The following is a 16,741-nucleotide window of genomic DNA, read 5'->3' as shown; positions in this document are numbered from 1 at the left end:
TTCTCTGCTCTGCTCCGGCCACAGCCAGAGGTCCCTTCCTCATCCCTTGCGGCTACCTGAGAGCCTTTCTTCACCAGAGGCTCCTGCGGGTAGGGTGGGGCCTCTGGGTGTACTGATGGGAGCTGTGGTCAGTCCAAGACATGTGCAAAGATTTGCTTGGGTTTCCCACAGTCATTTTACAAACCCTCTTTGGAGGGATGGCTGCCCCACCGGAAAAAGGCCCAACAGGAATGAAGAAGTGCCTTTGGAATGAGAAATATTTGGGGGGGGGGGGGGTTTACATTAAATGCCTTGCAAATTCAGACACAGGGTCTGAAGATCTAAAGATGTGCCTGAGGTCTTCCTGAGAAGATCAGGAGCCGCAGCCTCTGCCTTGGAGGGGTCTCCTTGGGTGCAAGTTCCAGAAACAAAACATAGAGCCGCCCTTGACCGACAGGCAGGTAGGTCCACCTCACTCCACTCTGCCTTCACTTACTGGCAGCTGCCCTTTCTTTCCCAGCCCTGCCCAGCTGGGATCTGGGTCCTCCTGCATGCAAAAGGGATGCTCCCAAAATGTGTGACAGGCCTATCCCTGCCCCCTTATCCAGGGCATGTGCAGAGTAGGTGTGGCCACTCTCCAGGCGGTCAGCCTGCAGGCCTGGAAGCAGCTCCCCTGAAGAGAAGAGCAGCCCCAAAGATGGGTCAGCTGGAGAGGCCATCTTGGTGTCCAATAGAAGTATCCAACAGCCATTAGCCAGGCACCTCCAGGAGTCTCACAAGCAGGGCACTAGGCAACCATAACCCCCCTCCCAGTTATCTGTCCCCAGGGCTTGGGACTCAGAGGTAGACTGTCTCTGGAGATGGAAGTTCCATTCTACACTGGCTAGCAACTAGTGACACCTGCATGATGCAAGAATGGTCTAATCCTCAATTTAACCTAGCAGCCATGTGTGGGGTCAGCTGTTGTTGCCTGGCTAGAAGCAGCGGCCAGTGGCTTCTCTGCCTCCCCCATTCCTCAGCCAAGGGCCAATCCTTTTGTAATTCAATCAGGTTGGCCTGCTCCTTGCTTGCCCAGCCCTGACGTCAGCGCAACCAGCTTAAACAAACAGAGGCCGCCTGCTATCACAGCACAACTGTCAGCAGCGATGGCAGCTGAAATTCTTCCAGGGCACACGTCATGCACCAGGAGCTGCTCTATCAGCCAGAGCCACTTATGAGACCCAGCAACTAGCAAGCAACAGGAGTGGGACTTGCAGGAGCCAGGAGGGCTTCCTGGGCCAGAGAGCAAGGGCACCTCTGTCCTCTGCAGCTGGACAGTGGGGCGGGGGCAGGGGCAGGACCCGGAAGGAGCCTCCGCCTGCTTGCTCTTCAGGGTCAAAGGAGGGTGCTCTGGGGAAACACACTGCCAGTGGGCAAACACCAGGCATCCTATTGGACACGCAAATCTTGGCTTGGCTAGTAATTTTTGACCAACAGCAACCCCCCCCCCATTATCTTCTGGCAGATGCAAAGAGTATACAGAAGCTAAGAAAAAGCAGGAGCGATTCCTGAAGTTTCTGCACTTTCCCAAAACTTCGTGCAAAGCACCATTCAAAACACTCCCCCCCCCCACTCCTTCCTCGGGAGAGATTTAGGAGGAAGATGCAGATGGAGCAAAAAAGGGAAGGGCCTGAGGGAATCTCTCCTTGCTGCTTCCCCTCTTTCCTTGGCTTCTCCAGGTTGCTCCAAACAGCCATGCAAAGGAGCATTCTGAAAAGGGGGGTGAGGGTGGTCAGGGTCTTGCTAGGTGGCAAAGAGGAACTTATCCTGGCTGAGCAAGGAAGTTGATTTGCAGATGCACACATCTGGTGATAGTCTGCCTTTCATAGGCAGAAAGCCAAGCAGTGCAGTGGTGGAATACAACTGGTGCCTGACATGCACTTAGTAAAATAAAAACAGGACTCTCGTGTGTAACCTAAGCTGTAAGACCAGCTGCCAAGCCCTGAAACTAGCCTGGAAGGTGGGGGCTTTGGCCCAGCAGAAAAAGCTAAGCAGGGGCCAGTATGGTTTCAAACTGGATGGGAGACTGTGCGTGGAAATAGCTGGGTTGCAGGGGGTTGGACTTGATGACCCTCAGGGTTCCTTCCAACTCTACAATTCTATGATTCCAAGGGAGGATCAGCTGTCCCTGCCTAACATTCCCTCTCCACAGCAGCTCTTTAAGGGATGGAGCCCAGAAATCATTTGTGGCACCCAGGCAACTCCACCAGCAGAGAGGCAATGGTGGTGGGGGATCCCCTGGGCTGTGCTTACTGAGGGAGGGGCATCACTGCGCTTTGCATGCAGGGGGTCCCTGGGTAGAACCCTGGTAGCAACTCTGGTTAAAAAGGAGCAGGCAGCAAGTAATGATGGAACACACACACACACACACACACACACACCCGCCTCATACCCTGAAAAGTCTCCCATCAGCAGAGTAGGCAACGTTGGGCTAATCTGCCCCTGGTTCCTGAATGTTAAATAGACAAACACACACAAAACAAATAAAATCCCCTAAGCCAGGCAGCCCAGTATGTTCGTTAGATAACATCAACATACTCAAACATTAGTGCAATGTGGCCAAGTGCTTCCTTTCATCAATTTACATTTTTATACCCTACTTTTAAAACTGCTTCTCAAAGTGGTGCATCTCTCAGCTGAAATGCTGGAGGCTCTGAGGGCATCAATTCCCCTGCCTTGGATAGGGAAGTTTTTAATGTTTGGTGTACTGTATCTTAATTTGATGGAAGCTGCCCAGAGTGGCTGGGGGTAACCCAGTCAGATGGATGGCATACAAGTAGTTGTTGTTGTTGTTGTTGTTCAGCAGCACTTCAGAAGGACACAAGAAAGGACTGACCAAAACTCGGGGCTGAAACCAGTGTGAGTGCTACTCAGAGTAGACCCACTGGCCATCTCCATCCATTTGAATGGGTCTCCTCTGAATATAAATCACACTGGATACAACCTTTTGTTTATTATTATTTTTTAAAAATAAAGCTCAACATCCAGAGAAAGAAGCTGGAATATTTCAGAAGCTCCTCAATTTCCTAGCAGTGCCCATCTGCCCAGTGGCATTTCTAGTCCAAACTCCCCCTGCCCCAACACCCAGTGGCTCTGTGTGAGGAAGTGGGTGCCGGTCCACTGCAGACCCCCAGCTACAAGGTGTGCCGTCTTCCCAGCAATGCCCCAAGAAGAGGGACTGCTCTGCTTCCAGCTAATGTTTACTTGCCAGGCAGCAATGGCCCCCTGCCTGAATGAATCCTCAGCTCCTGGGTCCCTTGACCTAATATATCGGAAGCACTTACCCACTTTGTGGTCCAGGCAGGGGCCCTCTTCTCCAGCCTGCTGCTCTTACAGGTCACCCTCCTCCCCGCAAGGAACCACAATGATAGCAGCACCTTTGGCGGCACCCAGCAGTCTCACCCCAGGCTCTGGAATGGAGACCTCCGTGCAGCCGGCCAAGCCTTCTACAGTTATTAATGGAGAAGCAGAAGCTGCGGCTCCCCAGATAGTGATCCTCAGAGCCTGTCGATCTATTTCTGGCTCTTCTGGGGCTCTTGGGAGCTCCTTGTACCTGACTATAAGGAGGGGGGTGGAAAGTGACCTTCACTATCAACAGGGAAAAGACTCTCTGCCTCTCCCAACCAGGGCAGATGGAAACACACATGTGTGGGGGTGGGGGGGTGTCTAGGACCCACTCCTGGATAAAGTAGCCATGAAGCCCTAACTGATAGTCCAATTATCATTTCTATGAGAGCACTGCAACATATACAGCCAGGAAGATAAACAGCAGCGGATTCCCATGGAAAATCTGCCCCCCATTTGAGCAACAGCTGGTTCCATTCACGCTGCCTTTTTCAATGCTGCCTTAATTGTTCCCTCCAGTTAAAGGCTCCCCTACTTAAAGATGACGGGTGCCACAGTTTTTGCAAATGCACTTGCGCTGCACCATGGGTTTTGTGGTTTTAAGGCTGCATAGACAGTATGCCACACATAAGCATGCAGCAGTTTCAGCACTTCCAAACCTAGTCTGAAAAATTCTGGCAAAAGTGGGCTAGCTGAACTAATCCAAATTAAAGACCACCTTGCTCCTGTTTTCACTGTGACTACCTCAGTCACAGTGGGTGGCGCTGTGGGTTAAACCACTGAGCCTAGGGTTTGCCTATCAGAAGGTAGGTGGTTCGAATTCTTGTGACAGGGTGAGCTCCCGTTGTTCAGTCCCAGCTCCCGCCAACCTTGCAGTTCGAAAGCATGAAGTGCAAGTAGATAAATAGGTACCGCTCCGGCAGGAAGGTAAACGGCGTTTCCGTGTGCTGCTCTGGTTCGCCAGAAGCGACTTAGTCATGCTGGCCACATGACCTGGAAGCTGTAGGCTAGCTCCCTCGGCCAGTAAAGTGAGATGAGCACCGCAAGCCGAGTCGTCCGCAACTGGACTTAATGGTCAGGGGTCCTTTACCTTTACCTCAGATTAGCATACAGGTATACTTGAAAACGATTCTCAAATAAGTATCTGGAGAATCAAAATTTTTACAGCTACTATTTTGAAAAGCAAGTGAAAGTAATCCCTTTCTGACTTTAGTGTCTTATTATACACACACAATAGAAGCCTATTTGCTCTCAGAGAGATGGGAGCTTCTTTTCCCCAAGCCATACAACTAAATGCACTACCCTTTCCAGTTGAATTGTAGAGAAAATGGGGGAAACACTTTTGGAAGTCAAGAAGATAATAAGGAAATGAAGGAGGAGGAACTCTGACGGGAGCTGGGAGGTTCCCACAGTGACTTTGAGGCACCATCTGCCCTGACACCTGATGTTTTAACCCCACAATGAAATTCTCTGTCATTCCCTTCACTTCCTGCAAAGTCCTGAGAGCCCAGCATTAACCTGGTGCTGGAAGAGACTCTTGAGAGTCCTATGGAGAGTCCTCTCCATTCTGAAGGAAATCAGCCCTGAGTGCTCACTGGAAGGACAGATCCTGAAGTTGAGGCTCCAATACTTTGGCCACCTCATGAGAAGAGAAGACTCCCTGGAAAAGACCCTGATGTTGGGAAAGATGGAGGGCACAAGGAGAAGGGGACGACAGAGGATGAGATGGTTGGACTGTGTTCTCGAAGCTACCAACATGAGTCTGACCAAACTGCAAGAGGCAGTGGAAGACAGAAGTGCCTGGTGTGTTCTGGTCCATGGGGTCACAAAGAGTCAGACACGACTAAGCGGCTAATCATCAACAACAACAACACCTGCTGCAAAAGTATGGGCTGCCATGGTGCCTTTAAGAAATGATGTGCACAAGAGTGGAATATAAGGCAAATTGGGATTTTTGGTAGTTCTGCAAGAGTTCAACTGATGCCCAGTAGCCCAACAACCTAACATAAGCAGCCAGTTTAGAGGAGGAAGGATTGGCTCTCAAGAGTGCAGGTGGCAGAGCCTGTCAATGGGGCTGAGCTGGAGCTGATCTTTTCTGTAGATCTATATTATTGTGAGCATTAAGCTTTGTTTTCATGTTTGTATTAAAGTTTGTTTCTAAAAAAAAAAATGTTTCTGCAATTTACTTTGGGTTCATCTTTTCAAAAAAGCAACCAAATAATAATGTTCTTCATTTTGCCAATATTTTCCCACATTTCTGCAGCAATTCACAATTTTTTATTTAAAATACTGTAAAAATCCAGTATTCTGTATATATTGTGTGGCTGGAGAACTGGGAACTGCAATTTTCAGTTGGTTTGAGAAAGGTGGATCAGGCAGCTCCCTACTGAAACACAATCAGATCTCTCCACCATCACTCCTGAGCTCAGCAGTGGCCAATTCTGGGCTATGGGCTGGTCTGTGGCTGCTTTGTGTCATCAGTGGATCGGGGGGGGGGCACTCTCCTCCCCATGGACAGGACGGGGGGGGGCAGGAATGAGTGGGCTAGTTGAAAGCATGAATCTTCCTGAAGATCAGGTCCAATTAACAGGGGCTCTGCTTTTCAAATGGAGGTTAAGCCACTGTCTGTTTAATCATGCCAATTAATCCATCCCTACTCATTGCATTTGACAGAGAAGGTGATGAAAGCGGGGGGGGGGGGATTCAGCGAGGGGCAAGGGAGAGACGTCTGGACATGTCCAAGGATGTTTTGCAAAGGGCTGCACAACTGTCTTCCTTTTCACACCTCACAAGAACTCAAGCAACCTTAGGAACACAACAATTCTTCCATGGATTTGCCCAATTCTTTCCCCAACCCCCAAAGCCATTTAAACTAGCAGCAACCTCCATGTTTAGAAATTGTAAACAAATGAAGGCTGAAAAATGTGTTCTGTGTTGGTCAGCAAGTACACACACACACCCCCGCCACCGATGAACCTGGCACCTGAATTGTGTAAGGGGTGTGTGCATGTGGGACTGTGTCCCTCCCATCCCTACCAACTATCCTGTGGTTCTGTGGGCCGTTTTGGTCCTGGTCATAAAACCGTAGAGTTGGAAGGGTCCAGGGGGGCTCTGGGGTTGGCAACCTCTTTCCAACACCATCAGCATCTATGACAGGTGTCCATCCAACCTCTGCTTAACAATCTCCGAGGAAGGAGAGTTCCCCACCTTCCTAGGGAGTGATGGTAAAGATAGGATAGGCCAGGAAGCACCGTTTTTACACTTATACAGACACAGAGAGGAACACACCCACAGTCTCTCTGTCTCACACGCTACTTATTTAACATCTAGAGCAGCTCCCCAGCTGCTCTCAGGGCTGGGCAGCCCCTCTTTCACAGCCAGAGAGCTGGCGGGGAGCCTTCTTCCCCTCAAGATTTTTACCCAGCAGCAGCAGCATCCCTCAGCTCACACGGCAGCCCTTCCTGTCCACCCAGCTCCTGGCTCCTCTGTGCCAGCTGCAGTGCTTAATTGCACTATGGACTCACCTATCATTACAAGAGGCTCAAAAGCAAATAAACAAGGCTCCGGCTGTGGAAGGAAACAGAGCTGGTCAGGTTCCAACACGCCTCAGTGGCTCACCGGGAGCCAGTGGCCTTTGGGTCTTTGGGGAAGGAGGAATCTGGCATGTAAACATCTTCCTCCTCCTCCTGCTGCTGCTGCTGCTGCTGCAGTGGGTGCCCATGGATGGCTTCCCCCTCGAACATGCCCATGACAACACAAGATCTTTCCAGTGAGCGCAATCAAGGCCTATGGTGATGGTGATGCAACTCTGATTCCACATGGGAAACGGCAGAGGCCTTAGGAGGGAGATTTCCATACCCTTCAAGTTGGCCACATTTCACAAGGACAGCCCCCTCTTTTCTAGTCCTAGGCATGTTGCCGCCTCTTGCACTGCCTTGTTAAAACTGGGAGCCAGTGTGGTGTAGTGGTTCAAGTGTCGGGCCAGGACCTGGGAGAGACCAGGGTTCAAATCCCCCCACTTGGCCATGAAGCCCATTGGGTGAACCTGGGGGCCAGCCACTGCCTCTCAGCCTACTCTACTTCACAGTGTTGTTGGGGGGCATTAAATGAGGAGGGGGAAGAACCACGGACACCACCACAAGCTTCTTGGGGAAAAAGGACGGGTGTAAATGCAATAAATAAATAAGTTGCTGTTAAGTGTCCTGCGGAAGCTGCCCCTTTTCCAGGCTTCGGCCTCTAGAAGGACCCCCCACCCCACCCCTCAACAGAGGGTGGGCTTGTCCTTCTTTGGCGCACGGATGCCCAAATGCAAGTGCACAACCAACAACACCCTCCGCAGGGGCTGGGCAGCTGAACTCTAGGCTGGGCAACTGGCAACAGGCTGTGGGACACTCTGTTTTTCTGCGACCTCATCTGTCCCTTCTGCATCAGAGCCGTTGTTTTTGTAAGAAAAATTATGCAAGGTGCGTTAAGGGACTGGAATGGGAGCAGAAGTGACTTTTGTGGTGAGCAACGGATGGGATGTTCATAACCTCTAATGCTTTTCCATTACGTAACACTCAACATACAAAACCAAGGATGCTCACAGCCATCTATTCCACATACCCTGAATTTCACTGGTGAACATCAAAGCATCCTTTGCTCACCTCTTCACACAACTTAAGGAAGCTTCAAAGGATAGAGGCCCTCACAATGGAAGCACCTGTACTTACTCTGCAAAACAGCCACAATTGGAGAGAGGCAGTTCTTGGACTATTGCGAACCTGAGCCAATTAAGGCTTTCTATGTCAAAACCAGCACTTTGAATTGGGCTTGGAAACTAATTGGCCAGTAATGCAATCAGGCCAGGATTGACGTTATATGCTCAAACCGCCTTGCCCCAGTTGCCTTGCAAAGCACAATTTAAAACATTTCTCAGCAGGGAGATAAAACAGTGCAAATGTTTCATTTCTACCTGTTGGGCTGCTGTTAAAGCACAAGAGCAGAACCAGTGCAGAAAAGTGGGCAAGTTACAGTTTTTCTTCCAAGTCCTGTTGTTGTTGTTGTTTTTTAAAAGTAACACCACAGAAATCATTTGCAGACTCTTGTAATTTAACAGGAGGGACTAGGCTAAGTCCTCCCCTTTCCACTCCCAGTCCTTGAGATGACACCCTCAGCTCAGCATGAACCCGTCCAAAACAACCACACCTGCGTGCGCACACACCTAAACACTCACCCCCAGTAACACAGACCAGGTTTGCCCTCTTGGTCATTCATTGCAAAATTACGTCCGCCCTTCCTAACCACCCTAGAAGGAAGCTTCACTGGGGATGGGAAGGGGTTACTCGCAACGTTTCAAAATCTCTCGTCCCAAATGAAAAATCTCAAGGCAGCATGCACACAGCTGTCAACGGAACTGCAATCGAACACATTCATATTAAAGCACTGGAGAGCAGCAACCGAAACCTGCACGAAGGTTAGAAGCAGCCAGAGAGAAAGGTGCTCTTCACACCCTCCCAGCAGCTGTGCCAGCCCTGCTCAGGCACAGTTCACCCTCACTGCTAAAAGCCAGAATACCTACCAGAGATCACCCAGGCCCTTCTTGGAGTGGGCAGAAAGCAGGGCAGAAGCACCGCTGTCACCTCTGAGGCTGCCACGTGGCCTCTCCTCACTCCCTCTGAGGTGGGCAGAGAGGCAGAGGGGTCTGGTGCTGCTGATCAGGCGCCAGGTGCCTACCTCGCAGGTGGGCTAGAGCCACGAAGGGAGGCAGAGGCCCTCCCGCTGGCTCCTCTGCCTCTCCTTTCTGCGGGGAGCATCTCTCCTTGGCTGGGAGTGAGCTAGGGACACTTACACACAAGATTTCATTGTCCTCCCTAAATCACTTTGTCATTGGATTAAGCATTCGTCAGGACCTTTGCCAGAAAGCAGCCAATTCAAATTATGCTCATAGCTCCAGATGCCCAATTGATCTTGGCTGCCCAGAGGCAGGCACTGCTTGCTCCCTCCCTCCCTCCCTCCCTCCCTCCCTCCCTCCCTCCCTCCCTCCATGGAAACAAAAGCAAGGCTTTCAGGGCAGGCCTGGCTTGAGGAAGCAAAGCCCTTAGGTTGCCCAGCCAGGGGTTGCAATGGACACCAGCCCCTCCCTGCCCAGGGGGCAACCTTCCCTTGGCAGCCCAGCTGAGCACCTGCTGCACCGAAGGCTGCAACCAGGAAACAGGCCACAGAGGAAGGAACTTGGATGCCATCCCTTCTCCCCTTGCAGGATTCCCATGCCTTCAACAGTGGCACAGTAGGAGGGAAATCAACAGGTGAGACCTTGCTGATTTCCATGCAGAATGTGCTTTGTCTGTTGAATTTCTGCCGGAGCAGTAAGCATGAAAAGCATGGGAGGTCTGCCAAGAAAAAATAAGAAGCAGCCTCCTCTGAAACAGGGAGGTGTGGTTTTCCCCAAAGACGGTAAAGTGGTCCAGGAAACAAGGAGATAGCAGAGCAGAAGCTGCCCGATGCCCAAGATGCACTGCAGGATGTAGTGCCTGGGGAGAGGGGAGGGAGGTTTTCAGAAGCAGGTGAGTGGGGGGGGGGTTGGTTTTTGTTATCAACCCCCAACTACTCTGAGTCCCTTCAGGGCATGCAGTCTATTCCTCTGTACCCAGACAAAACTTACAATCCCTGTGAGAAGAAAAACCCCTCCTGCCCTGCCCTTCTTGCAGTAGCAGCAAGACTGAGCTGGGGCACGAGAGGGCCTTTCTCTTGGCTTCTGCTGCTTCTGTGGAGGAGAGGGCAACCCATGGCTCTTGGTCCTGTCAGATATAAGGAACTTCCAGGTCCAAATGCAGTCAAGCTTTGAATGCCAGCAATTGGCAGGGCAAATGGGGAGGAGGGCGCCTGCCCCCATGCACAGCTGGTCGACTTCCCCCCAAACTGCACTGACTTGTGCACCCACTGCAAAACTGCAGCCTCTGCCCACCCTTGGTGTTGGGTTGCGCATCCGTTAGGAGAAGCTACCAACCACCAGGGGCCTTTGGGGAAAACAATCCTCTAATGATTAGCAGGCGCTGAGAAGGCAACAGTTAGTCACTGCAGGCCATTAGCAAGCAAGCAAGCATACGAGAAAGACACGGTCACTGAGCAGCCATCACAACATTTCCTTTTGCTATCCAAGATCCCCTTAACTAACCTCTGGCGGGAAGGGAAACGGCATTTCCGTGTGCTGCTCTGGTTTGCCAGAAGCGGCTTAGTCATGCTGGCCCCATGACCCGGAAGCTGTACGCCAGCTCCCTCGGACAGTAAAGCGTGATGAGCACCGCAACCCTAGAGTCGTCCGCGACTAGACCCAACAGTCAGGGGTCCCTTTACCTTTACTCCAGGCACCTCCAGTCAGGGCTGGGAGAGGCTCCTACCTGAGACCCTGGAGAGCTGCTGCCAGTCAGTGTGGACAATACTGAGCAAGGTGATCTGACTCACCATAAAGGCAGCTTCCTATGTACTGTTATAAAAAAAACAAACATTTTTTCCCCCTACAACATTACTGCAATTGATCTAGGCCTTTAGTTGACTGATCTGCTGGTTGACTGAACTGCAGGTTTCTTTTGAGGGGGTAGGGGTTTCAAAATTTGGAAGGGTAGGTGGTGGTAGTGATGCGGGCCCCTCTCAGCACACCACACCCCCTCCCCGGCTGCTTACCTTGCTCTCAGCTGGAGGAGCTGTGGGGGTCGTGGGCTGCTGCTTGGAGATGCTGTCGGCCAGGCACCAACAGACTCTCTTCTTCTGCTCCTGGGAGTGAGCCTCCAGGCTGAGCACGCACTCCAGCTTCTAGGGACACAGAAGGACACCAGCCTTTAGCCAGACCCTGGAGCCAAGCTCTGGGCCCATAAGCCGGCCTCCTTCTCCGATGGCAACATCCACATCGCGGTCTCTCCGAGCAAAGGAGCCCTCATGGTGCCTTAAGCCCAGCACACCTGAGAGACACAGAGGCTGCTCATGCCTCCATCCGAGGAGGTCCCTGTGCTGGGCTCTGGCAACAGAGGCAGCAAGAGAAGAGGCATGCCCAAGGGCTGCCCCCCCCCCAGCAGTGCAGCTCCCCTCCCACTGGAGACTTGCTGAAATCCAAGACTGAAGACCTTGCTGAGGCCCTCGAGTTGCTCCTGTCTGGGCTGCCCCTGGCAGGGAAGGGAGATGGAAGTCTGGTGAACCAGGCCGACTTCCCACTCTGCTCACCTTGCTGAACAATCACTACGGGGCAGGCTGTCAAGCAACCCTCCACAGGGACGGACCCACCCGCAGTGCTTTTTTCCTGCTTTACAGCCCCCTTTTCCCTCGACGGCTAGGCAGACGTCACTGCTGCCACCCGTCTTTCAGCTAAAAGGCTCCTTGGCTAGGAAACTGACTGGCAGGGATTTATCATCCACTTACAAGGTTGCCCTCAGCGCCACAGGGGCTGCTGAGACAAAGCACCACGGCAGCCTGTCGCCAGGCGGGCACAGTTTCATCGTATCATAGTGGGGGGGGGGGAGTTGTGCCTGTGTGCTTTACCAACACTTCGTATTGCTACCCTTTTAGCAGGATGTGCAAGCTCTGAAGGGCAGAATGTTGAAGTGACAAGTAGTTCACTCATTTATTTAGGGACCCCACATCCTGACAAGTCCCAAAAGTCTTCTGCAGCACCCAGGTGTCTCCTTTGCCTTGAACGCCTTTGCTCCTCTGACTTGCAGCAGCTGCACAGGAAGTTTAAAAGGAGCCCTATGGGGCCCCAGAACACTTGCCGCGGGGGTGGCAGCAGGAGGAATCATGGGTCATTTAGCAGGAAGACCATGGCCTGGTTTTGCCCCCTTCCCCCCCCCTTGCTTTTTCAAAACTGGGATTGCTTCTGACTTTCTCCAGCCACAACATGCCCAGCATGGAGGGCTGTCTGAATTGGCCCACGCCTCACCATGGAGGGCAGGCTGCCCAAAGCACACCTCCCCCCCGCAGGAGCAGAATGCCCAGAGGGGCATCGCAAGGTTCTCTCTGTGGCATGAGACACAGATGTTGTTGCTGCTGCTGCTGCTGCTGCCGCCAACTCAACAAAGTTACAGTTCTGTGTGCAGCGACACAGACCTCTTTGTAGCCTGACCCATAGTGTTACTCTTTAAAGCCAGACCAAAGCTTACCTGACAGACAGAACAGCGCCTAGTCCTGGGAAGATAAGCCCCTGTGCTCTAGAGCCATGCGGGTGGAGCGTGAGACAGAAACAGCGCCATGAAGGATTGCAAGAGAGGAGGCTCCTCTATGCGGAAGGGACATGTGCGTGCTCAGCCAGCTCTGCCCTCTCCACGCTTGTGTCTCTCGGAGCAGGAGGAGAGGGTGAATTACGGGAAATCAGTTCAGGCTAACAAGGCATAATGCCGGCTGGGCAGGGGGCAGGATTGGCTGTGCTGCTGTTGCAGCGAATGAATACACTATTTGCGCAGCTCACCACCAGAATGTCCCCCAAGAGGCATCTGAAAAGACGTTTCCAAGTGCTTTCCATCAAGAGCAATTCAGGAGCCCATCTCCTAATCCCACAGCTAATGGGATTAACGGCTTGCAACTCAATTCGATCAGGGCTGGGCAATGGGGACGCTGTGCAAACACTGCTAGCTACGCAAGATGGTTCTGCATGGTGCTTTTCCCCTACAGGGGTGTACACACAAACCCCAGAGGGCAGGAGGTGACCAAAACACCAACAGACAGCACCTGGCACTGGGGCCAAAATTCTCTCTCTCTCTCTCTCTCACACACACACACACACCATGTGCCTTTGCCAAATTTATTCCAGGTGAGGCTCACATTTCTCCCTCTGAATTAAAATGGAGGGAGGTGCCCAGGAAAGGCTTGCTTCTAAAAGGTATGAGGGCAACAGTGACACCCGTCCCTTCCTATGAACACGCCCTTGAGCATTTCGGTGTCTCATTTGACCAATGTTAGGATCATTTCCCGCATTTCCACATCAGTTTCTGACATTAAAAGGGGGGGGGGTAGGGAGCCCTGCTGAAAATTAATCACCATTTTTGTGTGGTTTTTTTCCCCCACATTCACATATTTCTGCATGCAAGTTTGCCTAACAGACACACTCTTGCAAAATAATTCCCCTTATTTTTGTATCTTATGTTTGCTTTTATACAAATGTATGTTTGTATTCATTCCTTGATGGGAGAACGGCATTGCAAAAGTGGAAGAAGAGGGAGTTGGGGAGGGTAGCTGAGTTTCCATTCATGCATTGCTCTGGAAAGTGTGAATTAGGTTATGTTCCTCTTTAAATGTGAGCTGATTAGACTTTCTCCCTTCTCCATCATTCCCAGGGACTCTTGACTGAAGAAATAAATCAGAAAACAGAGGCTCATCCAGAGACACAACAGACTACCTCTTCCGAGGGAGAGAGAATTCTGATCCACATTTCTGTTTGCCCCATGTGTAGGAAGCCTGGGTCCGAATGCTTTTCTGCTTGTCCCATGCTTTTCAGGCATGGGTCCAAGTGGTTTTTCCTTTGCTCTGTCGTTTCCCCCGGAAAACCCACTCTTTAGAGCTAAATTGGTGCAAACATATATCCAAAGAAACCCCAATTGATGTTTGCTTCAATTCAGGGGTAAAATGAGGTTTTCCCAGAAGAAGTTTCCCCAGCAGAAATTTGCCAGTTCACCTTCTGCCCCACCCCGCTTGGTTTTCTAGAGGGCCAGCTTCTGCCCCAAACAGGTGGAAGTGTTTCAAGTGATTCAAGTAAAGGAAGCATTTGGCAAGCGATTACAGAACACGGTGCGGTTGTGCTCTGTCCAATGCTCACCTCAGCCAGGTAGAGGATGCAGAACTTCAGATCCTCTGAGGAAGCTGCAAGTGAAGCAGATCAGAAAAATTTAGCTTTCCCTTGACTCTGAAGTGGCTCCCACAGGCAAAATGCTTCCCCCCCCTCTTCCTGGCAACTGAACAAGTGATTTTCATTTCCTATTTGCTTTTGTTTGCTTTCAGCAAAAAGGAAAGAGATGGAGAGTTTCTCAGTCCTCAGAAGCAAAGCTCTCACATATGTAGAGACAAAGAAGCTGCCTCAGGCAGCATCACAAGCTCTCTCCTCACAGGTGGGCACCATTGCCATTCTAAGAGAATAAGGGAGAAGTTCATGGTGAACTCCAGCACCTCTTTTTCTAGAAAAAACAGCACCGGGTATGACAGACAGAGAGAATTCGCACAGCCTCCTAATACTTGGTTTAGCAGGTCAGTGCTAAGTCCAGGAGTGACAAAAGGAATTCCTTCTATGCTCAACTCAGTCCTGCAATTGGTGGCCACAGCCCTCGATCACAGGGTGGGGTGGGGCTTTAAGGGAAATAGCTGGGTGAATACAGGGTGGCAGGGGAGAGGTCTGTCCGTGGTTGTGGGCCATGACAGCAGCTTGCAGGGAGACAGATCTGGGTGAAACCTCACTGGATGAAACAGTCCTTACCTTATCTCTCACCCTAAACTTATTGAAATAATATTTGGGTTGGGAGGGGGAGAGAAATCATGTACACCGCCTTGAGTTCCACGAAGGAAGGCAAGATTTAAAGCAAAACGTAAATATATAAAAATAAATGGAGCCTCCATGTACTTAGGCAGTATACTTTGAACACCAGTTGCTGTAAAGCAATCAGGAGAGGGCGACATATCTTTGCTCTCAGCCCACTTCCTGGAAGAGCAAAGGTGCCCTGGCAACACCTGCAGGTGTTGTGTCCTTTCTCAGCCCCCTGCCACAACTCACCTTCTTGCACTCTGACATCCTTCAGGTAGAGGGGGTTTCGGAGGACATTGCACCGTCCCGGCTCATCCTCCTTGGTGAAGAGCAGCAAGTCTGAGTAGATGAAGAGAGTCACCTGGGCAAGGTGGGAAGAGGACAGAGGGGTCACTTGAGGCACGCAGGGCCACCCAGCCTTGGTGGGAGTGGCAAAAGGTGGGAGAATAAACAAGGCCTAACACTGGGCTGAGCTGAGCCCAACTCCTGGGTGGGGGTGCAGATCAACATCAGACTGATCAGCTGAGGGCAGGGATGGGACAAGGACACCTTCTGCACAGGTCAGCCAGGAGAGGGCGGTGTGTGCCTTTGTGTGTTGCATCACCCACTGCTGGCATGCAACTCTCGGGAGACTGGCCAAAAAAAAAGAGCTTGGTTGCCCCCTGTTTTATATAAATCAAATTCTTGCTTCAACAATACAGTGGATGGGCAGGCCAAAGAGCAATTACTTTTAATAGAACTAGGAAGAACATTTGCCTATAAACTCCCCATGTGAGTTGTTAAGCTGATTGACTGATTGATCCGATGGCATTTTCAGAAGGTTGCCAACGCCAGAGCCCCTGGACTCTCCTTCTCTCCTCAGAGATGGTAGGGTGCCAGGCCAAGGAGCCAAGAGCACAAGGGCCTCCTGTAGCACATAGCAGCGGAAACCTAGGACTAAGATCTCAGCAGATTGTGACTACAGGAACCACCGTCAAGTCTAGACAGGATGTGGCTCAAGCCAGAATCAGGATTCGGGGGAAGGACTGGCTTTGGCATGGCTCCCTCCACAGCCACCCACCATCTTCTCCCCGCTCTTAAAGAAAATAATCCTTTGGTGGCATCTTCAGCTCATTTACTTTTACCCCCTTTCTGAGAAAAGTCCTGGAAGGCCATCATGCCAGAAGCACCATCCCAGTTTGCCCTCTAGGGACATGCATCGTACATCACAGGCAAATTCAGGAACAATACCAAAACCACCATCATTTCCCTCTGGGAGAGAAGACACTAGCCAAAGCCCCCAGCCTGCACCAGAGGCAAAAGCGGGCAGAAGGCAAGTGGGCCAAAGGGAGAACCACACCCCACAGAAGGTGTGCCCACTTCCATGAAAGGCCCGCTTCCTGCCCCTGCTCTCCACTCACAGCAGGGCCTCCTCCTCCTCCTCTTCAGAAGAGAGGGGTGGGTGCCGTCCTCTCCCACTCTGTCATCAAGAAGTGCCTGTCTGCAGTGTGGCTCCTCCTGGGCCTCATGGCTCTTGCATGCAAGGGGTTGGGGTGGATTCCCCACTTCCTACTGGAAAGCCCTCTCTGCATGCAGGAAGCAAGCAAGCACCCCAGGACAAAGAAGTCCATCCCCCTGACACACTGCCTGTCTACATGCATGGAATTTCTTTCTTTTTTAATGCAGGGTGGTGGAAGCACTCAAATGTGAGTACATTTAACATTAGCACAGCTGGACAGACAAGCTGGCGGTTAGAAGAGGATGCAACCTCCCCCCACCCCCACCCCCAAAAAAAGCTTCCGGGGCAGCCTGGTGCACAAACGTTTGGCAGGCCAAGGCTTTGCCTGGCATGGGGACAGGGAGGCAGGAGAAGTAATGTCCCTCTGCTCCTGCTGCAGTTGCAAAATGTCCAGGAGCAGAGCAGTG

The 16,741-nt window shown here is 51.5% G+C and overlaps 1 protein-coding gene across 9 annotated transcripts in view; it reads right to left on the bottom strand.

The window, feature by feature from the left end:
- Positions 1–16,741, bottom strand: part of RGS3 (regulator of G protein signaling 3) — a 73,157-nt gene that overhangs the window by 18,218 nt on the left and 38,198 nt on the right. For 8 of the 9 annotated variants that reach the window (XM_033156661.1, XM_033156233.1, XM_033156318.1 and 5 more), the window contains 3 exons: positions 15,086–15,197; positions 14,141–14,184; positions 11,026–11,154 (listed from right to left, as the gene is read on the bottom strand). In XM_033156661.1, coding sequence (XP_033012552.1) covers positions 11,026–11,154; positions 14,141–14,184; positions 15,086–15,197 — 285 coding nt within the window. Of the gene's footprint in view, positions 1–3,302; positions 3,352–11,025; positions 11,155–14,140; positions 14,185–15,085; positions 15,198–16,741 lie in introns of those variants that run through there. The other variant, XM_033156906.1, reaches the window with a different exon arrangement.

This window comes from Lacerta agilis, chromosome 1, assembly GCF_009819535.1.
Source record: "Lacerta agilis isolate rLacAgi1 chromosome 1, rLacAgi1.pri, whole genome shotgun sequence".
Taxonomy (NCBI): Eukaryota; Metazoa; Chordata; class Lepidosauria; order Squamata; family Lacertidae; genus Lacerta; species Lacerta agilis.
Note: the sequence above shows the minus strand (reverse complement) of the source record. Positions and strands in the feature narration are given on the sequence as shown.